The sequence below is a fragment of the Takifugu flavidus genome, chromosome 21, assembly GCF_003711565.1.
Source record: "Takifugu flavidus isolate HTHZ2018 chromosome 21, ASM371156v2, whole genome shotgun sequence".
Classification (NCBI taxonomy): Eukaryota; Metazoa; Chordata; class Actinopteri; order Tetraodontiformes; family Tetraodontidae; genus Takifugu; species Takifugu flavidus.
In genome coordinates this window covers 10147411-10175283 of record NC_079540.1, presented here as the reverse complement: position 1 = coordinate 10175283, position 27873 = coordinate 10147411, and the positions used below count along the sequence as shown (strand labels likewise).

Sequence of the window (27873 nt, the reverse complement as noted above, 5' to 3'; positions counted from 1 at the left end):
CAACAACACTATTTTTATCGAATGAAGAGCCGCTATAACACCTCCTATCAGCAACACATTCCATCCCAACACCACTCAAGGCCACTGGCTCTGGACACAGGTCTGTGTCAAGGACACCTGAATCAGTAGTAAATGAGTAACAGACAAACCACATGAACGTCTGCCGCTTCAGCGAGGATTTCTTGATTAGGTTGACAGTTTTCCCAAAATGTGTACTTTTAAGCTTCTGTTGGTTGGGCAACTATAGAACAGATTCATGTTAGTGCATTGCAGAAGTGTTCTGTTCTATGAAAGAAAGACAATGTTAAATTGGAGCCAAAGTAAATAAAGCGACTTACAGGAATCATGTTTGAGGTGTCTGACATCATCTGAGGTCTGCTACAGACTGGCTAAATAGACTGGTTGTACTGGGACACAGAGGCTAAGGAGTCTGGGTAGAGTGGGATGTTTTGATCCTGAAACATTTCGGCATCTAAAGCACTGGTTTGTGTTTAAATGGGTGCAGTCATCGTTCAGGCCCTCGATGACCTTTGACAGAGGTTTACTGTCCTCATCATTTGCAGCACAGCTGCAAGAGTCAAAATTAGCCCTGAGTCTAACTGTGCTGCAGCCACAATGTAGGAACACATTTGGCTCCTTGTCTGTTGCTGACTGTTCGGAGCTGTTTATGGTCTCACTGTCAGTGTGAATCCCAAGAAGAGGAAAAGAGCTTTGAGCAGAGAGATCGTGACAGAGGCGGCAGTCAAAGTCAGGAAGATTAAAGACTACGTGTACATGAAGATATGAGAGGCTCAGCATCAGACACCAGTTAATGCAGTGGTGGGACTATCTTTGCTAACTTCCAGTCTCTCTCTGAGCCGTTAACTTGAAGCCTGCATTTCTTTTCATGCTGCAATGAGCTCACAAGCTGTGGTGAAGAGAGAAAAGATGCCAACCGTCTGGCTTTGACCTGCTATTACCCAACACCAGACCTGCACAAACAACTGCTGTTTCCGGAGAAGGAAGAGCTCCAGCACTCAGCGCTATTACAGCATATAGCTATGCTAGTTCAGGCACGGACATGTGCGACTACCCAGGCTTTCATAACTGCTTTGTTTTCACATTGGATTGTTGACAAAAATGGTGCTGCAGAAGCTTCAGCAGCTCATTTGACTGAAGGTACTGAGTTTGTCAACCAAAATCCCATTTTAAACTTATTTCCACTTCAAATCTCAATAATTTCAGATCAGTTCCATTGAGTCTGTGACTCAGAATGCAGAACCAACTTCAGTTATAAATATGCGTACAACATGGGTTTGAGACCCGCTGACTCCTCAGCCAGGGTGAACTGGTCCTCCTGCTGCTGACAGCAGCCCTCTGCTCCTGCTCTAGGGGAGACCAGGTCCAAACAGGTGTGTGTGACCAGGTGTGTGAGCTGAGTGTGTGTGAGCTATATGGAGTGTGTGTCCTGTCTGGAGTGCATTCCTGCCTCTTGATTGTGTCTCATCTCTTTGGATCATCAGTGTTTCCTTGTCAACATTGTTTCTACTGTAACTTGATGGATCTGATCACCGTCCAGGAGAACATTTGCTGCTGCAGCATCATAAAGCTGAACCAGTTGATCCCTTTGATAAAGCTTTATTTCACAGATCCCATGAACAAGAGGCAGCCAGGCTCCTACACATTTACACCAACTGTCTGTCCTCACAAGGCTCCTTATGTTAAATAACTCAAGACAAAAACAACAAACACACACAATGTTCAACTTAAAGTAACAATATTATACTGACGGCAATAATAACAACCATTGTCAAATAGTATGTCTTTTCATGATTTTATACTGTTTCTCTCTAAAACTTGTTAAATAGTCCTCTTAATGGTGCACCATCAACTCTTTTTGTGGTGTTCATTAAAATGTGACTCCTCTTGCAGCTCCTGACAGTGAAGAGAGAAACACCTTTAGATTCGACATTTCAGACTGTTTAAAATCTCCTCCAGGTCGTCCTGTGAGATGGAGGTGGCCGATGTGAATGCTGAGCAGTCTGTTTGGCACGCTGTCTTTAATAAGCTGCTGTGTGTGCTTTGAATCCCACAGCTGGAGATGAGATGGAAGGCGCGTCTCCTCATTAGAGTGGATCCTCACAGAACCTCTGCAGGAAGATCAGAAGAACGGGGGCGGGGGTGTCACTTTCCACAGCTTAACCTGCAGCCATTTTCCCCAGCTGCTACACACAGCGCCCCCTGCTGGGTGACGCAGCTCATTCAAGAGTAGGCATAATTAAAACAATTTAAATGATCAATATCCGAGTCTTTCTTGATTATTTAACTCTGCATTCCTGTTAGTCAAAATCTGAATTTTTTCTTTCCCTCTAATCTGGCGTCCAACCGGCACGACGTACCTGCGACATGTTGAGGCTTCATGGCGCCTGTCTTCATCAGGAAGGGCTCTCCGGACTCGAATGTCAGGATTGGTTGAGTCTGTGCCGGGTTTCCGTGGATGATCTCCTTAAATTCAGCTTTCTCCCCATTGGCTGGGATGCCGTTCTGGTGGGCAGCGGGCTGGACGCCGTTGAGAAGAGGAGCAGGTCCAGTTTGTGAAGCTGCAGCAGAATTCAGCAGGTTTGCGGCTGCTGCAGGAGGACCAGAAATCCTTCTGTCATATTGGAACTGCACGTTGCTCTATTACAGGATGAGACACTTACGTTGGCTGAGGGCTGCATCCTTCCCATTGACCTGTGGAGAAGCTTTGACCTCCTTCTGTGGATTCAAGGTATTAAAAACATTGATTTTTTATGAAAAACAACCGGTGAAGTGCTTCTTTTGTGTGATCACACCAACCTTTTCTCCTGCATCGCTTTTGCGAGTCCTCTTCATGATCTCCTCCAGGCGCTGCACAGACCAGACCAGTGAATTATGCTCATGTTAAAGCTGCTGACCTGCAGTGACGCTGTGACCTTCTCACCTTCTTCCTCTCCAGCCGCTCCTGCTCCTCCTTCTGGAAATGTTTCTCCCTCTCCAGCCGCTGGCGCTCAGCCTCCTCCCGGGCTTTAGCTTCGGCCTCGTCCCTCTGACAACAGGAATCATTCATGTTCTGACCTCACAGCTCTGATCTAAATATTGTCTTCAAAGACACTTTGTCACTTCTGACTGTAAATGAATTTTTGTATCAAATGTTGATGATGCACGGGATCGGGCTCTAGTTGGAATAGGTGAACTGTGGTTAAGGTTAGTGGATCTGCACAGTGGATCACGTTAGCTGAACTAGACTTTTAGACAATTACTGAATCATTATTTCCACTGATATGCAAAACTGGAGACGAGTGAGAAATTTAAGAGTATTTCTGATACCTTTCTAATTATAATCAATAAACAATAGGTCAAAAATATATTATCACACAACCTACAGAGTCAGGAATAGGTAGCGTATGGATGCATAACGATGTTTCTGGGGTCATTTAAGTCTTCTGTTCAAAGAGGCTTCAAACACCTCAAAACCGAAATGATGCGTTTGAGTCTACATGGTGATATCGGGTCACAACCAGCAGGGGGCAGCAGAGGCCCGACGCCTCAGGTTTCATCTGGATCACAACGTTCAGGGAACATTTCAAATTAGTCTCTCCATTCCATGTGAGAGGGTAACTCACGTGAGCGAAACTGAGCTACAAACGTGTGTGTGGAGCTGTCAGAGTGGAACAATGGTCCAGTTGCAGAGAAAAGATGGAAATAGTCACAGCTGCTGGCTTCAAACACGACTATCAGGCCGCTGCCGAGGCGCCTGCCGTTCATCGGCATTATGGAGGTCACCAGCTGGCATCTGGGGCCTCTACACAAGCGTGAGGGGCATCATCCACGACAGCATCACACTTTCTCTGGCCTTTAATCTGCCCAGATATCAGCCAGTCTGGGTGAGTGGGGGTGTCTGAACGAGGCCTGATGTTGGTAAACCCCCCACTGGTGGCTCAGGCATCCCGTGTCCATCAATGCCCCAGGCGGTAAATGAGCTTACAGCATGTGTGCTTAATGGAAATGATACAGCGTTTACGGCTCAGTTACAGGGTTTGGGGTTTTCCTGGAGGGGATTTATCAGATGCTAATGTGCCACGGATCAAGTTGTTGATTACAATTCTCTAATGTCATTTTCTAAACCATCCAAAGTGTAGATCAGACCCTCCTCTAGTTACAGTTTCAACCCTGATGGTGATTATCATTAGTAATACTAAAGAACATTTCAGCCTTATTAAAGCCCGGCTGGGACGGTCCAATCATGTCTACGAGCTCCGGGAGCTGACCTGTCTCTGCAGTCTCTGGTTCTCCTCCTGCTCGGCTCTGGCTCTCTCCATCTCCTCCTTCTCCTCCCTCACACGCTGCTGCTCGGCCATGAATCGAGCCTCTTCCTCTCTGCGTTTCCTCTCCTCCGCCTCGCGGGCCATGGCCTCCTCTCGCAGGATCCTGCAGGGAGACATGAGGTCCTGAATGGAGCAACAACTCAAACATGACATCCATTCTGCTAATTTACTCTTTACCAACTCCTCTTTTGGTTCAGAGTGGCAGAAAGTGTCAACCTTTATATTCACACTGTCTCACTGATCTATTTTTAATCAAGTATTGTTTCTTCTGCTGGTACCATTGTAGAACAGCAGGCTACATCGTGTAACGGTCTGTTTATGTTATTTGTTGCCGTCCCGGGCTGTAATGAACCATCAGGCCGGTTGTTTTGGGACCAGCTCTGACCTGTTCCTGTGCTCCTGCTCCACCCGCTCCTGCTCCTCTCTCTCCCGCTGTTCCCGGGCTTGTTTGCGTTTCTCCGCCAGCACTCGGGCTGCCTCCTCGGGGTCGTTGGTGCCGGCCGACGGCCTGCCGGCAGAGGGGGAGGGCGCTGTGGAAGGAGTCAGGGTAGCCGCCGCAGGGGCTGCGGCAGGAGGAGCGGCCGCCACAGAGGCTGCGGCAGGAGGAGCGGCCGCCTCCATGACTGGAACAGCTGGGGAGGCAACTGTGACTGGGTTGGGGGAGGGAGGGGTAGGTGGTCCAGTGGACACCACGATGGCAGGAACAGTGCTGCAGCCTGGGAGACACACAGTCACATGAGGAAAACTAAAACATGTTAGGTTTTTACATGGGGAGGCTCAGACACTCACTCTTTTTGTCCTCCTGGCTGGGGGGCTGCTGGAGTTCCTGATCTTTATCAATGGAGACCACAGCGGGTGTCTGGGGCTGAACCCTGACAGGTGTTTGGGCTCGCTTCGGTCTGGTCTTGGTACCAGGCGGGGTCTTTTTGCCTGAGGGGGTTTTGGAGGCTACTGCAGGCACCAGGGGGGACAACGGCCGGCTTTTAGGGGCGGCAGGGGATGGTGGTCTGTTTTTGGGTTTAGGAGTGCTGTTGAGAAGAAGAGAGGTGAGATAAGAGATGGTTTCAAAGCAGGTTTTGACTGGCTGTGGGGGGGGGGGGTGAGGCCTGCATCAGGCAGGAAATCCCCCGACTGTCTGAGTCCAGCAGGGTGGCTTTTAATAGTTGGATCACAGCACCTGCAACCATCTGTCAGACATGAACCTGTTCCAGGATGCTCCCACTCTCCTTTACATGAATGAACTCCTGCTTTCACACATTCTCAGGCTGGAACAGGAGAACAGAAGCAGTCCGAGGTACCTGGTCTCCGGTCTGGATCTCTGCACTGTGGTGGTGGGCGACATCGTGTGTCTCTTCTTCTTTACTGTGTCTTTTGTCAGAGCGTTTTTCTCTTTTTCGTTCTCCCTCTCCTTGTCTTTCTTCTCCTTCTTCTTTTTGTCCACCTTTAAAGAAGACACGAGAGCAGCCGATCACGACCACATGCCCGACCTGGCTCGGTCTAACTGCAGTGTTTAAAGAAATGATTCGTTTTGTTCCACATGCCTTCTCCTGGATGGATGGACACACACTGAGCGACCACATAAAAACATTAAGCCCCTCAGGACCATTAAGGGTCTCCTAATGAGCCTGGTGAACATACCGGTGTGGAGTTCCGTCTGCGCTGGCGCTGGGTGATGTCTGGCGTGCTGGCAGAGGACAGTCTCCAGCGCTCTGCAGGGTTCTGGCTGGAGTGGTGATGGGAGCAGGCGTTGAGCGGGCTGACGGAGGCTGAACGGGAGCAGTGGTGAGAGTCTGAGTGACACATACAGTGGAGCGTGGCGGCAGGGCCAAGGTCAGGGCCCCGACACACACACACACACACACACATGCAGGGTTAGGGTCAAAACAAACACCTCAGGTAGGCCTAACATTAAACATTAACTAACATTAAAATACTAATATCATTAACATTCACGTATTCATGCACACAACAGGAAACAGCAGGGCATTGTGGGTAGACGGACGTCTCAGACTCACGAGAGTCACTGTTGTTGAGCAGGGTGGCGGCGCTGCGACTGCGGGCCAGGAAGGACAGTGTTGGTGTCATGAGACGCTCCACGATGCGGCTCTCCCACGGGCTGAGACGCAGGCTGCGGGCTGACACAAGAGGGCGCCGTCAATGAATCAGGACCATATGACAAAAAACAAAGAGGCGGAGCCAAGAAATCCCATTTGTCACTAACAGAATAGACTGGTTTGTTTTTCTGGCTCCCCTTTGGTCAGTGTGAAAATAAAGACGCACAACGTTGGTTCAAATTTGGGCAGATGAGTAAAATATCCCTTTATGTGAAAATGGAAGTAATATGTGAACAAGCTAAGATGATGTCACATCTTTGTAAGAGTGAATGACTTGATTGAAGATGGAGGTTTGTCTGCTCCCGTACTGATTATAACCACAGAAATGATGATTCTAGTGATTCTCCTGCCAGGAGACACCTTCAGACTCAAACATACACAGAGAATTTGTGTAGGAAGAATGGCTGAAACATACATGGAACATGACCAGGAGGTATTAGATATAGGCCACACAGGAACAGACCCGTGTTAATGGTTATTACTTACCCCAACATATCACACCATAAAGTGAGTGTGGCTGTTAGATCAAACTGTCTCACAGCCAATCAAGAGTGCGTCCGCCGACCCGAGAGGCAGCAGCACGCTGACGTGGCGCGAGTGACGATGCGACCTCGACACTATAGTTTTATATTAGCATGGGGCCAATTCAGCCTTTTTGATGTCCTGTAGTTTAAACACACGTCACAGGTTTGTGTGTAATCTGAGGTTGATTACATGAAAGGATAATTTCACTCTCACAGTGTGTAAATATCAATGTTAGCTGAGCGCCAATCATTTACCAGTACGGGTGTTGGCCAGTTCTGACCCCAAATGGCTTCAAATGCAGCTCAAAGTCAGGCTGGTTTCTGGTTTCAGCCCTTATTTTGAGGTGGGAGTGTCAGGTTGCTGGTAAATGACAGCTAATCTAGATAGCGCTGCAGTGTTGCTTTAGCTAAAACTTGAAAAAAGCCCAACGACCAGGGACAGAAACATACAGATGGCCCCTGAACGCACCACCTACTCATGATCTATGACAGACAGTCCTGCTTCTGCATATTTCCTGGATCTTTAAGTGGAAACTTTAACTGAGCACATGCTGTAGGCAGATGGATTGTGACTGGTTTGGCTGTTCTCTCCATCTAGTCGGTATCTCTGGACTGACACATGAGAAACACATGATGGTGCAATCAAGTCTGAGCCTGGTTTAATATGAAACCTAGAGATAAGAATGACCTTCCTTACGTAACAGCAACAGTCACCGCTGCTGCACGTCGGCAAAATCATTTCAATGACGTGTTTTATGACCAGCGGGAATTGCCACTACCTCCTGTTGCTAGGCAACAGTCCCTTTCTCTCCCTGTTTCTGCTTCCAGTGAAGTAAGAGGAGACTGAGCTGGTACCTGGTGATGTCCCACCACAGTGTTACTGGTGGACTGGTGCAGACACAAACATCTGCTTCAGCAGGATTCTGATCGGACTGTGAAGCTGCTCTGTGGTGACAGCAGAGCCAGAACTGGCGTGACGAACCTGAGGCGGCCGCAATGTTGCCTGTGTGGCAGCTGACGAAACAGGCGGATGAAATGAGTCCGATATGATGGCTTAATTAAGATGCTCCACACAGCAGCACATGCTGTTGCTATGGAAACAGCATCGAATGTTTTTGGTTTATATGCAGACTTTTGGTAAAGCATTATTCGGGCAAGTTCTACCAAAAGAAAATGATCAATTTTAACATGTTTATGTAGTTAGTATTATGTTCCAAAGAGGATTTTCATGTCTTTTCACTGCATCAAATTCAACCCAGGCTGCCCAGCTACATGTTTCATCTCTATGGAAACTAAAAAGGATGTCTTCACCCAACACAACCCATGAACCAACATAAAACATGTGATCTGCTGGACCCCCACCACAACAACGACACACCACCACCAACAGTAACGTGGAGCGGGACAACCAAGGGGGTGCTGTGATGTAAACGTTCAAACCTATAGAACACACCAACATATAGCACACAGAAAATGACTCAGTGATGTCGATGTAAAAACGGGAGATTAATCAAAAATGCAGAGGAAACCCAAAATCAAGGACAACCACCAAGTGAAATAAAAAAAAAAACCCACGATGCAAATGAGACCGAGCGAGAGCGACAAGAGCGGGGAGACGGTGGTAATGACCAGTCACCAGGCACAGGCAGACAGGCAGGCCACCAGAAACCACAATCATAAGAAAAGAAGAAAACCAAAAACCAGATCGGGGTAAAGGCGAGCGGGGAGGTGGAGCGGGATGAGGAGGGAGGGAGGAAGGGAGGCCTGCGGGACACTAACGCCGGCTCGTCCTTACTTCTGCTGGGCGAGTTCCAGAGCGTAGCAGAGGACTTGGACAGCCTGTTGTTTATGACAGGCTCCACCTGTCTGGGCAAGTTGACCGTGGAGGCCGAGCATCTGCCTGCACCGGAGAGAACGCAACACACAACAGCTATTCACCACTGAGGACTGAGCTGACCCCCCCGTCTGGGTCCGAAGAAGAGGCCGAGATTCGCCACCGTCTGCGGTCAAACGGGTCTTTCCTTCACTTTTAGGAGGAGTTTCATCTGAATTCAAACTTGAGGGACACGGGAGGGACATGGGAGGAAGGTGTGGGAAGGTTCTGGCCCGTTTTCTACAAATTAGCACATTTCGCCGTGTTTTCACACTCATTCCTGAACTTTTACACTTTGAAGAGGGAACCAGACCTCAGTGTCACAGGTCTGGACGAAGCTGGAGACCACATGACTGAGGAGGGCAAGCGTCCCCCAACGGTGGACTGTTTATGGTAATTAGGATCACGTTTAGGTTTGTGACAATGGCTGCCACAATAACTGGCACAGATTCTCTGAGGTAATGGACAGAGGAAGTGGTGTCCCTCTGGTGTCCACGCCCTCAGGACAGGATGAGCCCCGTGCACATCATTTACAGAACTGAGTCAGTTGGACACTCTGTCAGGTGTGGCTGGAGAACCAGCTAGTTCATTCCTCTCCACGAGTTTGGCTGGAAGGAGACTTACTTTCTCTGCGGGAGGTCTGGTTGAGTCCGCCTGCCCAGGACCATCTCTGCTGGCGAATCTCTGCCCACGTCTTCTTGGTCGACCTCTTGATGGCGGCCTCATAGCGCTCCTGGACAGTCACAACCAGGCATATTAACACCCATTAGAGAGATTCTTTGGTGAGTCAGTGCTAGCTTAGCATAGAGGCTACAAACAGCGGCTCTGGTTTGTTTAAGTCCTTGTTGTTTATTTCTGTTAATATGAATTATAATGCTCCTGTGCTTTTATTTTGAAGTTCCACTTGTTAGGACCAACAAGAGGATTCTGATGCTTTTAATAAGAAGCTTCACTTGATGCCTTCATTCTTACATTCCTACTCAAAACCAGCTGATTTCTGGGACTGTGATTTGAGGTCCAGGTTTAGACGAGCTGTTTGGAGGTTCTGACCTTGTTCTTCTCCAATTTCTGCCTCTGCTTTTCCTCCAGCAGGGCTCGGCGTTTCTCGGCCTTCAGCCGCTGCTCCTCCAGCCTCCGCCTGCGGTCCTCCAGCTGGCTCTCCCTCAGACGCCGAGCCTTCTCCTCCTTCTCCAACCACTGCACCTTCTTCGCCGCTGCCGCCACAGACACACACATCAACACATTATCCACAAATCTTATAAGCGTGTTACATTAATTAATGGTTAAGTTATTAGAGGACGGTTGTCTAAAACGTCCATTCAACACCTAAATATTATCGGTATGATGTTCCTTGTCACTGGTAACCCGCCCGGCTGATTCTGCCTCATTCAATAACGTGCTGGTGGTAAAGAAGCCACTTGTTATCAGCTCCAAACACATGGAGCTGATTACAGAACAGTAAATACGCCGCAGAGTCCTGCTGCGGCGACACCAGCACACTCCTGGTTGTCCCAGTACACACAAGCTGCTGTGGCTCATTTATGGAGCAGCAATTAAACAGTCATCAGTCTCAAATGAAACTGTGCATCACGGCAGCTGTGATGGTTCTATTCCGCACCAGGAAAATGCATCTGAGATCACGTTTATTCAGTTTACCAGCAGGAAGCAGTGCCGATATAAAGCTGCTCCTTCAGATGTAAAGATGTAAAAATAAATTTGCAGAACAATGTCAAGATGTTTCTAAGAAAAATGTGAAACATTCTTCAGCAGAGCACTATTTAAAAGCTGCATCCAGATCTTCGGGCATTAAAACATGAAAGATTCTGGGAGGTAAACTGACTTGACTTCAGATTTGTCCCCTCTAATAGTCTCAATTATGGCGTGTTTATCAAATACTTGATGATTTGTATTTTGCAACTTTCTGAACCAAGTGAGCACATTTAGAGTGGAGGGAGTAAAACCAGAGCAGGCCAGCGCCACAAAGACCTTGGAGCCATGAGGAGAATCCAGATTTATGAGGGCATGAATGTGACATTAACAGTCAACCCTTCTTCTTTCTTCCAAAATAGGAAAAAAGCTGAAAGACGTCTGCAGTCGGAGCCTGACTCGTGCGTGCACATTCTCTGGAGTGCACAGATTTAGCATTACCATTACTTGAATCACTGCTTACTGTAAGTACTAAACAATAATTTGTAAAAACAGTAATGAAGGAGCAACAACAGTGATTGGAGAGGCAGTAGTCAGAAAGCAGCTCAGACATTATCGATAAAAGGCCGTTACCCATTCACAGCTGACCACAACAGAGATGCTAATGAGAGCAGTAATTAACTCTGGTCTGTGTGAGAGGCCTCTTCAGGCTAATGGTGCTGGATTTGGGACACCAGTGGAAGGAAACACCGCTCAGATTGGCTGCTGCTAATCAGCTGGTTGAGCTAGCGCCAAAGAATAAAGCTTCATTCTTCAGCCACAAACTTTGATTATGAGTGTGGACGCGAGATGTGCACGCCGGATTTGAACTGCAGAAAAGTAAAACAGACACTTGAGACTGATGCTTGGTTCAGAATTTGCCCCAAGAGTGATGACAGCAGAAAAGCACAAGTTTCATTTATAGAGGGAGATGAAATGCATGAGCGGTGAGGACGAGCAGGAAGGAAATGATGGAAGTGAGAGGAATCGGCCACTGGTTTGGTTATTCCTGAGCTTCAGGAGCTCTGAGAAGGGTCCAGGAGGAACCCCTTACCTTGCAGCTGAGTTTGCTGTTCTGAAAGCCGTGCAAGGAGAAACAAGAGAGGTCAAAAACTGTCAGTGACATCACAGCGGCACAGGGCGGTTAATACAGAGGACATGCATCCAACGTCCATCCAACATCCATCCAACCGGTTAGTCAACCAAACAGGGGAGTCAAAACCGGTGGGTGTGAGAGATGATTCTCTACCGATATATCTGGCTCTTTCCTCCCGCCGCTCCTTTGCTAGTTTCTGTCGTTGTTCTGAGGTCATCGAATCTGCACAAGAAAAGGGTATTTTGTATAGAAAATGAGGAAAAACAAACAAAAAGGATTCACAAGATCATCTCGGGACTGAGCAGGAATCCTGGCAGTGATCCATCAGCCTGAGAACAAGGTCCTGACCCTGACCCTGACCCATGACCCCCCAGGTGCTCCCCCAGCCCATCTTCTCTCTGCTACAGTATGATAAAGTCATGCCTCGCATTCTTAGCCAAGCACGGAGAGGGCTCTGCAGCAGCACAGGCCCATCTCCATGGCAACCTGCGATTTCTCCTTGCATGCCTGAGTTTTGTGCAGGGCTGTCAGCAGGAAACAGTCGTCAACACGAGGAGACACGACGTCCATCTGAATCACGACTGATCCCCACGCGTAAAATATGGTATTTGAACATATTTAGGATACAACAGAGATGTTGACACATAAATTAGACCAAGTTAGAAACATCTTTGTGATTTCTGAATCCCGGCAGCAAGCGGGAATGTTCAGGCATTGATTCCACACATGCTTTCGTCCTTTCGCTCTATTTTATCGTGTGTGTTCTTTTCTTCCTTTCTTCTCCTGATTTAATAACTTCCCAGCATCCCCCTTGATTGAATATTTCTCTATATGTGCAGCGAATGTCAGAATCTCTTCAGAGTCTCTGTCAGAGTCTCACCACAGCAGCCTGATGGAGTTAGCCCTGAATGAACAAATGCTAAATTGACCGTTGAAGCTGTGGAAATATCAATCCGAGTACCTTTCTTAGGCTGAGGGCTGCTGCTGGTTCCTGGGGTGGATGGACTGAAGTCTGTCTTGGTCTCTGTTTTGGGGCTGGAGTCCGTTTTAGGGGACAGGTCGGTGACGGCCGAGTCGTCCGAGGCCAGAGAATCCTTCAAACCTCGGTCTCCATCTGTCTCCAGCGGCAGAGCTGCAGGACACAAACACAGTTAATGAAGGCGTCGCATCAATGTCGTGATCATTGTCGTGCTAACGCACATCCTGAGCTGTAACCTCACAACCTTCTCGGTCTGACAGCAGGATGTTCGACTGTCTCTGAGCTTTACTCAGAGACAGGTCTCAACCATCCCAGCAGGAACAGAGCAGTCCCACATTTGTGAGTCTATCCTGCAGGGGACGAGGACGTTTCTCAGAGGAAGGTCATTCAGGGGTCATTAAATAAATGGTACAAAGTAACCCCTAAAATCAATGTAAAGGGTAATGTTTGATCTGATTTTAATACACCAATCACTGAGGGAATCTCACGTTCTTCTCCATCTACTCATTATAAACACAAACCAGTTTCTCCTTCTGCTACTCTGAGTGGGAGACACTGGTTTGAGTGAACCAGAGCTCAGACAGAGAATCAGAAGTGACCAAACTCAGCAGAACTGACTCACACGATAAAACAGGAAGTTCATCAGCTGATGGGTCTTTGCAGCTCTTTTAGCAACGTGTAATCAGAGATCTGTTGTTGTCAGAAGGACTTTTTTCTGCACTTTGGTGATGTACAAACGTCATTCAGCTGCACTGTGAAGCCTCTCGGGGCTACACCAGGCTAACATTAGCACCAATGAAGGCCCCGCATGGATCCGGTACTGAGGCCCGACTTCCTGACCTCTGATCCTTGCTGTGAGTAACAAAAAGGCAAAATAACATCCTGTTTTAATCCCCACCCTCGATCTGACGGCGCTGAGCTCAGCTAGCTCACAGGCTGTCACACTGGAGGAGCTGCAGCGGTGGACAGGGGACAAACACGGGGACAGTTGGTGCTCTTCTACAAGGACGTGTGGAGGGTGTGAAGAATTCATAGAGAGCTGGAGGACAAGGAGCAAGGAAACCAGCGCTGCAGGCTGTTTCTGGTAGAGATGAGGGGAGCGTGGGTCTGAAGAGATGAGAGGATGACAGACAAAGACGAGGTGCACAAACCATAACCCTAACCCTAACCGGGGGGGTTCTGGACTGATAGGAGGAGGAGGAGGGTGAGAGACGGTAGGGTAGACGCTCCTAGATCACATATCACCACAGATCAACACTGAGCTCCTGCACAGCCATACAGCACAGATTCATGTATAGCAACACCAACGCAGGAATAACAGCAACAAAAGCTTCTACCTGATATTAGAATAAGGATTAGAACTAAAAAGAGGACTGGATTACTCCTCCCCACCACAGAACAGGACGCTCACTCCAAGAAGCCACAGTAGCACCACTGTTGGAGTTTTAAGGTCAAAAACAAGAAGAGTCAAACGAGTTAAAACCGATCTGGAAGCAAAGATGAGCTGGAGGAAAACCTGGAAAGGGAATTCTGTTGGAATTCTTTCTGCTCCTGACGAAGATGACTTTAATTCATGGATGTTTATGACTGGGTGGAGGCTGAAATTATCATGTTTAAATGTAGCTGCACATTAAAGAGCAAACAAGAGACCACAAAACAAGGAGCTTCAAAAGTTTCGCTCTCCTACACAAGCATATCATGATTTCAGAACCCAGAACGGGTCCAGAAACAGGAACCTGTTCTGGTTCTAGATGATATCCTGTTCAGGACTCTGGACCTGATTTGATGTTGGACTGGATGTGTCTCCTCTTTCTTCTGGAGCTGAAGCTCAGTGGTGCTCCGTTATGATCTGTCTAGATTTATTACAGTACGTAATCATTCACGAGTCTCTCATGCGCGACAACAACACAACAGAACAACAAGTGCTTGCGTCATTCATGACATCATCCAGCCTGAGGACGTGCCCACGACCACAGTAACACACCGTCCGTCAAACTGAAACACCATCGGTGAAGCTTTGAACCTCCTCACAATCACGTCATGAGGTCAGAAAACAGTGTAAACACACCAATGAGCAGGTTTTAGTGCAGCGATCACCTTTCCTTCGTGTGCCAGGCCCCATTTAACCCAGAAACACAGATTCAGCATGATGCCCCCCCCAGAGCTGAGCCTTCTCAGGTTTCTGTGCCACTGTGGCAGACGTGGCTATTATAAATAGCACCGAGCACCATGCTGAGAATGTCGGCCATAAAAGGTTCTGGCTCCTGTCGAGGCGCCGTCAGATCTCCCTGAAGGGAGCAGAGTAAAAGTTAAAGACAATGCAGAAATGTGAGTTCGAAGGTTCAGAGGTGATATGATCAACTGACAACAACAACCTGCGTGAGGCAGATCAGCCTCTATAGTTTGGGTCTTGGATGTGGGTCAGGCCAACCTCAGGAATCCCTGGCATCCACGCTGCCTCGTGCACGTGTTTAAACAGCAAACGTGCGTGCATGGCTTGCATGTGCCAAGGAATCAGAGGCTTAGAATGCTGCACGGTGATGAGATTAAATACTCCGACAACAGGGAACGACACGATGGGATGGCTGTAAGGTCAAAGCTGAGAGTCAGAGAGAGGCAGAAAACTGCCTCTCACCCGCGTTTGAGATCGAGATTACTGTGGAGAAAAACTACAACGGCTCTGTCCACGCCCTCGGGAACGGCGGAGGAAGCCGAGGAAGGACATTCCTGGGAAAGCAAACGTCACAACACATGCTTCCATTTGAGATGAGTGAAGAGCTGAGGGACAACTGAGAAGAGTCAACGAACAAGGACCTGAAAAGTCTTTCTGAGTAGGGTTGTAATTAGATTAATGTCCCTCTGAGGCGAATAACTGCATCAAAAGATGAGTCCAAACTCAGTCAAGCATGCTCGGAGCATGGCAGGACACCAAATGTCAACCAGAGAAGTTCTCCTATCCTCCAGCCACAGCAGCCAATTGGAATCTTTCATTAGCCCGTGAAAGGTCAGGCAGCAGCTGTGTTTGCGACGGGCTCCAGGTTGCAGCGACAACACGTACAGCTGTCAGCAGAAGCAGCTATTGGTTACACAGCACTAACCAGGGCTGGTTAACCACTAACCACAGAAAGCCTTCAAATAAATGGCTAAAATAGTCCATCATCACTTTGAATGGTCCTCAGAGTGGCTGCAGCAGCAGAAGAAGAGAAGGTCTCACACACAGAACACCAAAAGGACAGACAGGAAGTGAAGACAATGCCATGACAAGGCCATGACCTCCTCCTCATCCTCTCGGGCTGATTCTGGCACACATGCCAGCAGGAGGGGGTCTCTGCAGCCCCCAGGCCCTGCTCAGGTGGTACAGCCAGCTGAACAGAGCTGTTGCCTGGTGTCACAGAGGCTGGTGGAGACTCGACATTGACCAAAGCACCACAGGAGGCTGACCAGACGTAGGTGGCAACGATGGATGTGCGCTAAAGAAGCTAACTGCGTTTCTGGCCGCTCAGCTGGCGATGCAGCACTATTTAGTTTAGTATCAGTTTAAAATGCTCTTATTTAACTGGGACTAGGTGTTTTCCTGGAGCAATGGTGAGAGACAGAAACAGGATGTTACTCAAGGCCAAACATCTTCACAATTCTCCAGACGCTTTTAACCACAAAGTGTTACCGAGTCACACAGAGAGGCAGGAATGAATCATGCACAGACCATCACTTTCCCTCTCCATCACAGCTAAAAATAAGGCCAAAGGTTACGCAGACAAAACCTCAATTTATTGTCATTTGAATTTCAAATGAGAAATATAGATCACACAATGGTCGTCCCCACAAGTTGTGTCTTTTTAATCCAGTGACATCATTATAGATGTCATCACTAACCAATCTGGCCAGCAATCACTCAGCCAACCAACTAGCTAGCAGCAACATTAGCTATCATTAAGGAGCCTCTGACAGAGAGCAGCTAACGCAGGACTCACTGGTGTTGGACCCCTAAAGTGGGACATAACCGATGTGGTGCTGCTGCAGCTTTAATATGGGCTCAGGTCCGGTTTCAGCCTGGACCAGCAACCAGTGGTGACGCAGCAGAAGTTCCCGAATGTCTCCAACCGATCCAATAATAGGGGTAAATACAAAAGTCAAAGCCTCCAATCAGCTGATTTGGGTATTCTGTAAGCGTACGGTAAAAAATAAGCTTCTTCAAGTCTATTGACGGTTGATAAGACGCTGCTGAGTGACTGGGCTGTTGTTCAGCTGATGATTCAGAGGAAGAAGCAGAAAACTACTGAAACAGAAAGAGAGAAACAGAAACATCTGACACATCAGCCTGTCCCAAGTTTGTCTGTATTATGTGTGACTGTGTCTTATTGTTTGATTACAAAATAGAGAATGAAAGGTCACATCTCTCTGTCAGGACGTAGGTGAAGATTAATATCTTATATACAATATAAATACCAAAAACATCCCAAACTCAAGCCTACTTTCCTCTCACAAGTCCTTTATTGCTAATTTTGCTGAGTCCTTCAGTGAAAGTTTGGAGTTTTAAGTGGTTGGAGTAGAAACGGGATGGCATATTTTGGGAGAGATGAGACGATCACGCCTGATTCTCTTCCTGCTCTCCTCCACCGTCACACGTGTGCAGGTGTTGCTATGGTGACGCGAATCTATAAAATGCGAAATGACACTTCCTTTTCTGGCTAGACTCCGTCTCACGCCGTTTCCTAACAGGATTACTTAGCAAACTGGATTATTAATATCCACCGCGCGTTCATGACTCTTTGCTTTTGTGAGCGCCAGATGTGGAGGGAAACATGACTAATGTGAGGATAAGCTGTGAGGACGCTTCATCCTTCTCCTGCTCACACTTGAGCGGAGGAATACAGCACTTCCTGTCTTCTGCCATGCAGGCGGAGAGGAGGACTGGGAACTAGTTTCTGCTCGCACAGACCGCTGACGTGGACTGTTGCTGGACGCCCACACTCTTCCTCAACGATTGACGATGTCATCCTTCCATAATCTGCTCATTCTGCCTTTCTGAAGCCAGCTGGAACCCCTGCTGAGCCTCAACGCAGTGAGCATCGTCGGGGAAACAGAGCTTTGAGCTCTTGCTCCTCAAGGAGAGAAACAGATTTCAAACCCTGCCGACTATATATGACAGGGAGGTTGTTGTATTCTACAGAGAGGACGCTGGAGGATGAGGTGGCAGAAGGTTCCTGTGCAGTCATCGACATTCTGACCCAGCTGCGATCTTGATTATGAGTCAAGAAGATAACGTCAGCGTGGCCCGGGTCCATGTCTCATGATCACGTCCACAGAGGAGCATTATGGATGCCAAAGTGAGACGCCGTGAGGGCGGAAAAGTTGCTACAATGACGCCGCAGATAGCAGGCGGATAGCCAGAGAGAATGTAGAGCAGAGGATCTGCACAAACGCTGCATTGTTCCTGCGGCGGGGCCACTCCTGCTGGGAGCTGGCTGCAAACACAGATTTGTTTTTCAGAAGAAGTCTGATGGAGGTTTGACAGAAATTAAAAAGGGAAGCTGTGTTTTCACCAAAACATGCGCCTGTGGATGTGAAACAGGCATAAAAGAAGAATTAAAGACACACCACTCGGATTAAAGTGGTGTAATGGTGCCATTTCACTGGTTCCAATGGGTGTGAGGGATGACAGCAGAGATGAGGTCATGTGTGTGTGTGATTGTGTGTGTAGGGATTTAAATGGACCTCATACATGCATTAGGGCTAAAGCTAAAGGTCTGTGAACCTCAGACCTGAATACATCACTTTGATATGGGATAATCTCACAGCTCCACACCCAGACGTACGTCCACGGCTCTCCTGGGTTATTCTGTGTTTCCCCTTCAGGAGACTCCCAGTTCTCCCAGTGAGAGTCAAAGAATGCAGCCGTTTATCTAACACTCCCGCAGCCGAGCGCTCCTCAGAACGTCACATGTTGATCAACCCACGCAGCTCTTTATGCAAGATCGCTTCGTTTAGAGACGACTCGAAAACAAATGATAAATACGTTGGAATAAATCACATTTTAGTGCAAAAATCCAAAGATCATGCTCAATATTCAAGTGATTTTTTTTTAAAGCAGCCGGCATCATTCATGCTGGATTAAACAAGGTGAATTACACTGATGAAATATGTGAAGAGATCCTTAAAACAAACAACAGCTTTGCATGTAAAGAACATTTTCTTTGTAGTCTTTGCTTTTTTGTGAATGTGTGCGTGTGCGTGTGCGTGTGTGTCCGTGTGTGTGTGTGTGTGTGGGGGGGGGGGGGTGATGGTCACCTTCTACTGATGTGCAGGTCAAGGTGAGATGAGTGGATTCTGTTATAATGGGTCTACAAGCCTGTTAGGACACCAGCGGTGTGATCTGTGATCAGAATGAGCGATGAGGAGGGAGCACAGCAACTGTAGCTCACATCTTACATTACTGGTGCATTATTAAGGATTTCCACCGACTGTAATCTGGGCCAGTAGAGCAGATCCAGTCAGGCTGGGCTGCATCTGCTGCTGAAGTACTCTTAAGCAAGGCCTGCAGCCGTCAGAAGGGATCTGACTCAGGGCTGCATATGTGAGCCATTTTTCACTCCCTGCACCTCTGACGTGTTTGGTAATGGAGACCAGAGCTCAGTGCAGCATTTCCAGGGTGTCCGCCGGTTAGAACCCGCAACCCTGCATCGAACAGCCTGACAATAGCCTGAATTCATCTGTCAGTAAAGCTGAGAGGAGCTTCGGTAACAGGACGTACAGACTTTGAATCAGTGACATCATTATTGAATCACATGAGGAGAAAATAAGCATTTGTGAGCAGCACCAACACCCTCCTGCTCACACCTCTGGTCCACCTACGCGGTTCTTCTGACCTAGTTCGGTTGTTATAACTGCGGGTTACTCACATTTGTCCGTCAGGGTCAGCTTCTCCTCGAATTCATGCCCAAGCGCTTTATAATCCATTGTTTCCATTCAGGCAGATCCCAGTCCTTTTCCAGTTGCTGTCATTCCTCTGAGGCGCCCAAGTACAGGAGATGAAACTCCCAAACACGCCCTGTTAAATCCAACCAGAAGAGAAGAAAACTGGTCCTTTTGAGAAGGCTGGAAAAATGTTGGGGGGAAAAAGGGAGATAGAGAGAGAGAGAAATAAAACTTATGCTGCCTGTTCTGTACTGGATTCCAGACAATCCACTTTAGTGGGTCTTCAGAGGAAAATTTCCAGTGCGGTAATGAAAAAATCTCCGGCGATCTCTGAGAGAACTGCAGTCATGCTCGAAGGAATGGGAACCACTTCCGGTCAGACACTTCAGTATAAAACACCCTTCTCCTTTACCAGAATATTCTAATGCGCTTTCTATATACCCTAATATCAATAGTTCGAGTATCATATCTGTGTATCTATGCACTAAGTTGGTATTGTGGCTTTCCTTTTGAAACGTTGCTAACGCGTGGAAAGGCCCATGTATTTGTACACGTAAATAGAATGTTTTAGATTTTAATAGAAAGTCAAAGGTACCGGACTTCCGGTTCCAGTCTCCTTCTTCCTCCTGCAGATTTGACGCCGCTGACTGCGGAGAAAAACCGCATGCTAGCAGTCTGGACGGTACCAACTGGTTACCGAGGGAAGAACTTCACTCAAACGTCACAGAATAAGACGAATTACCCAACTGACTGACACTGACGAATTAATTATTGTTTTAGTGTAAACCCGTTCCGGTTAGCTCGAACAGTATTAAAGAACATAAAGGCGTCGTCTTTTTTAGACAGGTCTGTGGTTCGGTCCATCTGAAGCAGAGCTCCAGCTGCTAAACTACACCTGAAATCACGGCAAGATTAAACAAGAAAATCAGACTATTACTGGAACTATGAAGGGCTGTGCAACATCGAAACAATGATATACAAATAGTAATAAAAACTATAAATTGTCTTCTGCAGGGTTGGGGAGTGTCATTCATTTTAAAAGAGTGGCCTTTTATGAATAAAATGACCATAATTTCAGCCATTTTCATAAAGTGTTCAGGTTAATTACTGATGGGGTCATGATGTTGATCATTTTATTGCATTTCCAGAAAGTAAAGAATGAACACAGCACTTTTTGGAACGATAACTTCACAAGATCACGTATTTGCTAATTCCTAGACCTGTGTCAGCATAACACCAGAGGTAATACATGCACGACCCACTTAGCTGGGTGGAGAATCAAATTTAAAATCACCTGATTCAAAACCAATTACAGATGAATTTTGGATGAGAAGACAACAGCTTTTGTGTCAGTATATCCTGTAAATGTGATGATGTCCAGCTCAGTGCACTGGCTGCCAGTGATGTATGGAAGAGGAGGAGAAGCAGCTCCTCCTATCAGGACAGGAGATTCTGGGGTCAAACATGTTGATGCCATAATGGGACTCACTAAAGCACGTGTGGACATAGAAAATCTGCTTTCAATAAAGGCACAGACATTTTAAGCGGTTGGGAAAATAGCTGTAAGCGTACTTGTAACAGAAACAAAAACCCAACTGTCTCTTTGTTTTTAAATCTTCAAGGTTGTTTTGTGCTATGGAGGGTTTATCCGGGAGGAGATGGCAGGATGGGATGGAAACATCCTGCTGTGGCCTCAGCTCAGTGAGCGTCCCCTCAGAATGAAGGACAAACAGGTCAGACGATCCCTTCTGGGTTCGCTATCTATTTTCATGCTCGGCGACTGGACAGATTAGAAGTCTTTCAACCTTTTTGTGCCAAACACACTTTATTCCTGGGCTGCAGTTAAACCAAGTGCTCGCTCTCTTTTCCTGAGGGTTTTCTTTTTTCCGGTGAGGCTGGTTTTCATGTCTGTACTCGTCTGCACCTGAGATATGAGGAGCTTCCTGCACCCTCATGAACCACACAGACGTGCAGGGAAGGGCCGCCCCGCACCAATCAGAGTCTTGGCCTCAAGGCTGCACTTACAACATTTATCTGGAGCCTCCCTGAATGTGACTGGGAAAAGCTCAGTTCAGGCTGAGACACAGGGCCCTTTTCACTGGAAAACCTTCAAGGGCACAATGGTTTCAGTGGTTTCAGTGGGCGAGGAGGCACATTTGGAGAGCACACTGCTGAAGTCATCGCCTGAATATAAGCACAGCTGCTGCAGCGTAGGAGGCAAACGTGTCCGCAGCTTTTCAGACGCGAGCAGGGGAAACATCTCCCACAGACGGCGGCACCAGCAGATGGATGAAACTGGAGTCGATTGTAAAAATATCTAATCACCTCCTTATACGTCTACATCCGCAGCTGCAGCTGCAGGCAGAATCAACGTTGGTGAAACTTTGGAACTGGGTGGGAAGTTGTTCGTCACTGCTTAGAGTTCGGGGTGAACTCATTTTAGTCCCTCTCGGACGGGTGGTTGCGGCAGGTCATGTGACTCATTAAAGAGCCTGAATATGCGCAGCCTTTCTGAAGCTCACCAGGACCCAGCCCTGTCTGCTGCCCATCACATTTCTCACACGCGGGGTCATCCTCCACCTGTCTGTCCGTCCGTCTGTCCTCCAGCAGTTGTCTCGCTGGTGTCGTCTCCAACCCTCAGCTGCTTCTGTGTTGGACCGCTGACCAGGCCGGCAGCTGCCAAGGCTGCCTCGCCGCCCTATCACCCCTAGCTGAGAGCAACTGGGGGAGGTGGAGCGGGGATGAAATGTGTGATTTTACACGTGTGAGTCCCAGCAGTCACTGGGAGAGAGGCAGGCGGGACAAACTGGCCAGACTGGCGGAGGCACACCTTTCCCATACTGACCCCGTTCCTGTCTGTCCCACTCTGAGCTGACTGCTAATGAGTAAATGTCATTTGCTTTTATTTCTTCATTTTAGATATTCTAAAGCCACGTGCTGCACACTGACGACAACGGTCACCGTTCCTGGGTGTGAAAGGTGAATAAACAGCATCAAACAGGGATCCAGAATCTGGAGTCACTGCAGAGTCCTTCTGGAAAAGCTGTGGATCATAGAACCCTGGAAGACAGCCGAGAAGCAAAGTCAACAGTCTCTTAACTGAATTTGGATTTTGGTCTCTGCTGTCCCCAGAATAGAAGCGGTGACCAGGACACCCCCGAGCCGGTGGAACAGGTCCCACAGATGTGGACCAGTTATTGTCATGCATATAAATCACCACCCAGGGAAGGATCAGCAAGATCTGGTCATTGTTTCCATTCGTCATTAAACATCTTAGACAGGATTGCAAACATAAGCTTCAGCAACTTAAAGGCTGGAGGAGTTAAAAACATTTTATTTGGTGGCAGTTTTCCATGTAATGAGGGAGAATTAACCTGCAGGTTCTCAGGTATCCTTTCAATTCTGGACCCAATAATTATTTAATTAATTCATCCCAATAATTAAACTGACTGACTGGCTGTGGTGCCTTTTTATTTATTTTTTTTAAATGAAGGACTTTGGACTTCGGCCCTAAACATCAGGCCGTTGACCCCCAGCTCTTCATTCATTAACAGAAACAAATGTGTTTTAATTTCTAAACCAAGAACACCAAACCTGATATTTCCCTGCCAGAACGGCTTGTGAAGGAAATCTCCTTACTCCATCAGCAGCCTCTGTCTTTTATGGACACTGGAGGAATTTGTGTTAAAATCCAAATAATCCTGAAAATGTAATTAGGTTTCCATTTAACATCTACGTACTTTGATTCAAGCCTCGCTTGAGTGTCCCAGTCAGGTGAAGAAAGCCCCACAAGTTGGGGTCCAGATGCCACGACCACCTCTCCGGACACTTCTGGCCCATCTGCAGGAGTAGGATGAAAAGCAACCGGTCGAATTGGGGACCCACATCTGCACAGGATGAGAGCTTTGATCAAAAAGGCCTCCAACTACGCTCTGACCTGCAGCTGCACGAATGAGATTTATTTCTCTAATTTGTACCGCTTTAAACGTCGTGCCCGACCTAAGACCTGACCACTGCACACACCTGGATCATGTTAATCAGGCAGATCCCTCCAGACACTGGCGACCCTGTTGTCGTTAAACGGGACACACTGTTACCGTGACAACAGGCGACCCCTGGACGTCAATACGGTGTTCTGGCGCCCCCTCGTGGCCGCGCGTCCGTAAAGGAACCCGCTCGGTTCGGTTTTTCCCAGCCCGGATTAGCTGGTCGCTAACATCCATCATGGCGATGCACACGAAAACCACCACGCCACAGATCCCGGACACCCGTCGGGAGCTCGCCGAGCTGGTCAAGAGGAAGCAGGAACTCGCTGTAAGCGCACATCACCACGTTTTAATCAGCAAAAGCGACACGAGATGTTTTATAACCCCGAACCACTGTTAGTGTAACTTATTATGCCTCCACTGAGGCCTCGCTATGCTAACGGTTGCTAACGGGGCCGGCTACTTCAGTTGTTCCTGTTGAGCTTACTGAAAAATCTATCCATCTAAATTAAAACAACCAACTAATACACAGGGTGAGTCGTTGGTGTCTCGTATAGGGACGGAAAGATTCTATACATTATTTATTGCACTCGTTGTGGCGCCGTTTTTCGAAAATGTGAGCGCGCCCTAACAGGTTAGCATTGTTACGGTGCTCGATTCTTAATGTTCGCTACATCAACCTATTATCGCCTGTGAAGGGCTTAAACATACGACATCTTTGTAGAATTTGAGCAGTCAACAGTTTGGAGACGCAAACCATCCATTATACGTTGTAGTAACAATCAAGGCTGGTTGTCAGCTACAGTCGGACTGAGGCAGCAGCCACAGCTGATGTTGAATTTGTGGTTTTAAATATGACAGGAGACGCTGGTGAACTTGGAAAGACAAATCTATGCATTTGAAGGCAGCTACCTGGAGGACACCCAGATGTACGGCAACATCATCCGAGGATGGGACCGATACCTCACCAACCAGAAGTAAGTGACGCCGACTCGAGGTCTGCAGCTCCGGGTGGTTCTTTGGTTGCATTTTATTTCTGCTCTTTGACAGGAACTCCAACAGTAAGACTGACAGAAGGAACAGGAAGTTCAAGGAAGCGGAGCGCCTCTTCAGCAAGTCTTCGGTCACCTCGGTTGCAGTAAGTCCGTCTCGCAGGTGACTCTTCTTGGTTGTCTGCGTCCTAGAGGGGAAGGACTGACGTAGTCGTGCTCTCTGCCCTGCAGGCGGTCTGTGCCCTTGGTGGAGTACCGGATCACATGAATGAAAAACGTAAGTGGCAGGAATGTGTGTTTTAGGGCTGGGATGTTTCTACTGGGAGACAACCTGTGCAGCCAGGTCTGTTGTGGTTTTGGACCCCTCCAGGTGAAGCAGGCAGCGGAACAGAAAGCGACGCCTCTCCGGATCTGCAGAATCAAGAGAACGAGCCGAGCCAGGAGGACACGGAAGACGTCGACTCCGCGCTCCAGGACCTGAAGCCTCAGAAGGCGGCATCCTCCTCCTCCTCAGGCAGCCACCACGGGAGCCACAAAAAGAGGAAGAATAAAAACAGGCACAGGTATCCAGGCAAAGCGTGACACCCGAACCTTCAGGCCTCCCTCGGTTCTGTTAAATAGGCTAAACAACCCCGGCCGCTGCACAGACGGGTTAAAAGCGCAGGTTAAAACGTTTCTGGGCTCAGTTTGAATCCAACCAGGTATTCAGTGTTTTTGCTCAGCAGGTAGAAGGTTTGACATTTCAGGCTGAGCTCCTTCCTGTCGGCCTCCACCAGCAGTGACCTGGAGAACTTTGAAAACATCCCAGCTTTGAGAAATGACTTCCAAATATAGCAGGATGAATACAAATGATGTCCAGCCCAGTGGTCGTGTTCCAGCAGACTAGACGGATGATCTGTGTGTGTGTGTGTGTGTGTGTGTGTGTGTGTGTGTGTGTGTGTGTGTGTGTCAGGTTGTTCACTAACAGCTTTCTTCCTTCCTCTAATGCTGCCCCCCCTCAGTCCTTCTGCCATGTTTGATTATGACTTTGAGTAAGTCTGAATTTTACTTCCTGCTCCTGTGGCTTCTCCATCCTGCCTGCAGCCAAAACTCTTCTCGGGGGACTTTTCTTTTCCTAGGATGGCAGCAAAGTTCACCTTCCACATCTTAAACTTCAGAATAATCTGGCGTTTGCGCTGGAATCAACAGTATCGATGTTTTGAGACCGCAGATCTACAGAAGTGTTATTGTTAGCTGCTGTATCATGAGTCCTCTCTGATATTCTAGATTTCTGGTTTATTGGGGCAGCAGTGCAGGTGCCGTCAGTCCCGTTTAGGCCGGTCTGTGATGATTATGGCTGTAAACCATCAGTCAGGGTCGTTAAAAGCACCGATAGAGTCAGAGGTGAAGCTTCCGCCGCCATCCTAGAAGAAGCAAACGTCCCCCTGGCCGTCCTGCTGTCTGCCTGCTTCTGTCTAGCTGCCTGCTGGTCGTCCAGTCATCACGCTGCATGTCTTCATGTTGTCTTTTTTGCTGATATCGACTCTGGTTCTGCTGTATCTGACCTCGGCGCTCCTCTCAGATATCAGGGAACCATCTTTCCGCCTCTTCTCTCATCGGTTTTCAGCTCGTCTTGGTTGTTTTCCACGAGGCTGGGAGCTCTTTTATTTTTCACCACCTGGTTTCCATCAAGTCCAGCTTTTGTTGGCTTCAACTAAAGTCTCGCATTGTTTCTGTTTCAGGTTTGACATGAAAGTCAACAAGAAACCCAGAGCTGTGAGTGCACTCTTTACTGTTAATGATGTTTTTATTCACGTTTGGATGAGTAAAGTTTCTGACAGTAGATCTTTGTAGATCTTCACCCGACTGCTCCTCTTTCCTTCTCCCCAGGATTATTCTGCTTAAAGTCACTTGGACCATCTGGATCCTTGAGGAGAAACAAGAGAGATGTGGTCTCTGAAGGTTTTATGCATGAAAGCCCAGTTCTGTGTGACGCTCCAACATTCCTCCGCTGCTACCTGTTGGCCTGCTTCCACCTGCCGCTCAGCACAACGTTGGTGTTACACGTCATCTTGTATAGTCTTCACATTTGTATTTATTATGTTGATTTCAACATTTCCCATGTACGGTATTTTTTTTTTCGGTCATAAAAACTCTGGTTCTTTTATCACGTTTTTGCAGAAAAGCAGAATAAAAGTTTAAAAGCACCGACGGCGTCTGTTGTCAGTGTTCTGGTCGAAGCTTTTTGGTTGGCGCTGGGGTCGCCCGGCGCTTTTTACACAACATTCAAGCTTTCAAACCTAATTTTTGCAGCTGATATTTGAGGTCTAAACTGTTTATTTGTGACTGAGCTTGAGCTTATTATTATTGGCTGTAACCCAGCAGATATGGACATCTGATAGTCCCGCAAACATTCAGCAGAAGTCTCGGCTTTGGTGCCGCTGAGCTTTTTGGAGTAAAACTGAACTAAACCTCGTTGGTTCGACCGCGTTAGCTAACGATACTGAACGCTGGCCCAGTTCTCAGCAGTGATCAACTGGGCTGATTTCTGCTGGAAGATCATCAGTTTACTCTGACCTCTCTGATCATGTTTGTGCCTCACACCAGCGTATGTTGGTCCTGTATCAGTAGGGAATTATGGGTAAAGATCAGCTCATGTCATTTGTTTGAGTAATTAATATTTTCATCATTTACAGCTCAATTACAGAGAAAATGTCCAAAAAGTTAAGCTCACCTGCAAATGAAGGAGATGAACTACAGCGTGACTTTGTAATTGAGCTGATCTCAAGGCTGAAGCTGTGAGACTGGGATCCAGCTGGTTTTGGACCCCCCTGACTTTTTACAGCGTGAGCAGGGTGACGTGAAAACTGGAATATTCTCCGGGGGGCTGTGACCCCGTCCTTCATACTCCTCCTCTTGGGACCAAACTGGAGTCTTTTCCTTCATCCTTGCAAAGTGAGGTCAGACATATTTCAGGAAGAGTCATGGGAACCGCCGAGTGAAAACAGCCTCGCACGGACTGTTGTTTTTCTTCTTAAGTGTGATAAGATGAGTAAAAACAGCCGACCGGCTGTAGACCTGGTGTTGGTCAGCTGTATTCCAGCTGTTGGTCTGCTGTAGTCAGACTGTAGACCTGCTGTAGTCAGACTGTAGATCTGCTGTAGTCCAGCTGTAGACCTGCTGTAGTCAGGCTGTAGACCTGCTGTAGTCAGGCTGTAGACCTGCTGTAGTCAGACTGTAGATCTGCTGTAGTCAGACTGTAGATCTGCTGTAGTCCAGCTGTAGACCTGCTGTAGTCAGACTGTAGATCTGCTGTAGACTGCTGTAGTCAGACTGTAGATCTGCTGTAGTCAGACTGTAGACCTGCTGTAGTCAGACTGTAGATCTGCTGTAGACTGCTGTAG

The 27873-nt window shown here is 47.8% G+C and overlaps 2 protein-coding genes and 1 long non-coding RNA gene across 13 annotated transcripts; 1 reads left to right on the top strand and 2 right to left on the bottom strand.

Annotated features, from left to right (window-relative positions):
* Positions 1 to 1601: 1601 nt before the first annotated feature.
* LOC130518358 (MAP7 domain-containing protein 1-like) lies at positions 1602 to 19868 on the bottom strand. 8 transcript variants are annotated; one of them, XM_057020895.1, is made up of 18 exons: positions 19497 to 19868; positions 12580 to 12750; positions 11772 to 11840; positions 11577 to 11597; positions 9887 to 10050; positions 9461 to 9569; positions 8759 to 8863; positions 6341 to 6460; positions 5964 to 6115; positions 5624 to 5766; positions 5115 to 5353; positions 4711 to 5041; positions 4269 to 4428; positions 2942 to 3046; positions 2818 to 2868; positions 2682 to 2736; positions 2379 to 2579; positions 1602 to 2129 (listed from the first exon to the last, which is right to left on the bottom strand). In XM_057020895.1, exons 1-18 carry the CDS (start codon positions 19561 to 19563, stop codon positions 2119 to 2121), a joined length of 2274 nt encoding a protein of 757 aa, XP_056876875.1. In that variant the 5' UTR covers positions 19564 to 19868; the 3' UTR covers positions 1602 to 2118. The 8 variants fall into 8 exon arrangements, with proteins under 8 accessions (XP_056876875.1, XP_056876874.1, XP_056876872.1 ...); XM_057020894.1 differs by having other exon boundaries at positions 2379 to 2609; positions 5964 to 6091; positions 19497 to 19867; XM_057020892.1 differs by having other exon boundaries at positions 2379 to 2609; positions 19497 to 19866.
* Positions 19869 to 20628: 760 nt separating this feature from the next.
* LOC130518403 (uncharacterized) lies at positions 20629 to 23676 on the bottom strand. 3 transcript variants are annotated; one of them, XR_008948017.1, is made up of 3 exons: positions 23536 to 23676; positions 23253 to 23399; positions 20629 to 22572 (listed from the first exon to the last, which is right to left on the bottom strand). It is a non-coding gene; the product is annotated as an uncharacterized LOC130518403 (long non-coding RNA). The 3 variants fall into 3 exon arrangements; XR_008948018.1 differs by having other exon boundaries at positions 23490 to 23588; XR_008948016.1 differs by lacking the exon at positions 23536 to 23676 and having other exon boundaries at positions 23253 to 23482.
* meaf6 (MYST/Esa1-associated factor 6) lies at positions 23667 to 26676 on the top strand. 2 transcript variants are annotated; one of them, XM_057020960.1, is made up of 8 exons: positions 23667 to 23826; positions 24360 to 24475; positions 24549 to 24636; positions 24722 to 24767; positions 24861 to 25053; positions 25492 to 25521; positions 26212 to 26245; positions 26360 to 26676. In XM_057020960.1, exons 1-8 carry the CDS (start codon positions 23737 to 23739, stop codon positions 26372 to 26374), a joined length of 612 nt encoding a protein of 203 aa, XP_056876940.1. In that variant the 5' UTR covers positions 23667 to 23736; the 3' UTR covers positions 26375 to 26676. The 2 variants fall into 2 exon arrangements, with proteins under 2 accessions (XP_056876940.1, XP_056876941.1); XM_057020961.1 differs by lacking the exon at positions 25492 to 25521.
* The last annotated feature ends 1197 nt before the right edge of the window (positions 26677 to 27873 follow it).

Bases quoted from the DNA above. Each gene is read 5' to 3' on its own strand.
- LOC130518358 (XM_057020892.1), bottom strand. From the start codon at position 19,563: ATGGAAACAATGGATTATAAAGCGCTTGGGCATGAATTCGAGGAGAAG. The intron at 6,116-6,340 runs GTGAGTCTGAGA...TGTGTCACTCAG, and splicing joins GCTCAACAACAGTGACTCTC to ACTCTCACCACTGCTCCCGT. The intron at 2,869-2,941 runs GTGAGAAGGTCA...TGGTCTGTGCAG, and splicing joins AGCGGCTGGAGAGGAAGAAG to CGCCTGGAGGAGATCATGAA.
- meaf6 (XM_057020960.1), top strand. From the start codon at position 23,737: ATGGCGATGCACACGAAAACCACCACGCCACAGATCCCGGACACCCGT. The intron at 23,827-24,359 runs GTAAGCGCACAT...TAAATATGACAG, and splicing joins AGAGGAAGCAGGAACTCGCT to GAGACGCTGGTGAACTTGGA. The intron at 24,476-24,548 runs GTAAGTGACGCC...GCTCTTTGACAG, and splicing joins CGATACCTCACCAACCAGAA to GAACTCCAACAGTAAGACTG.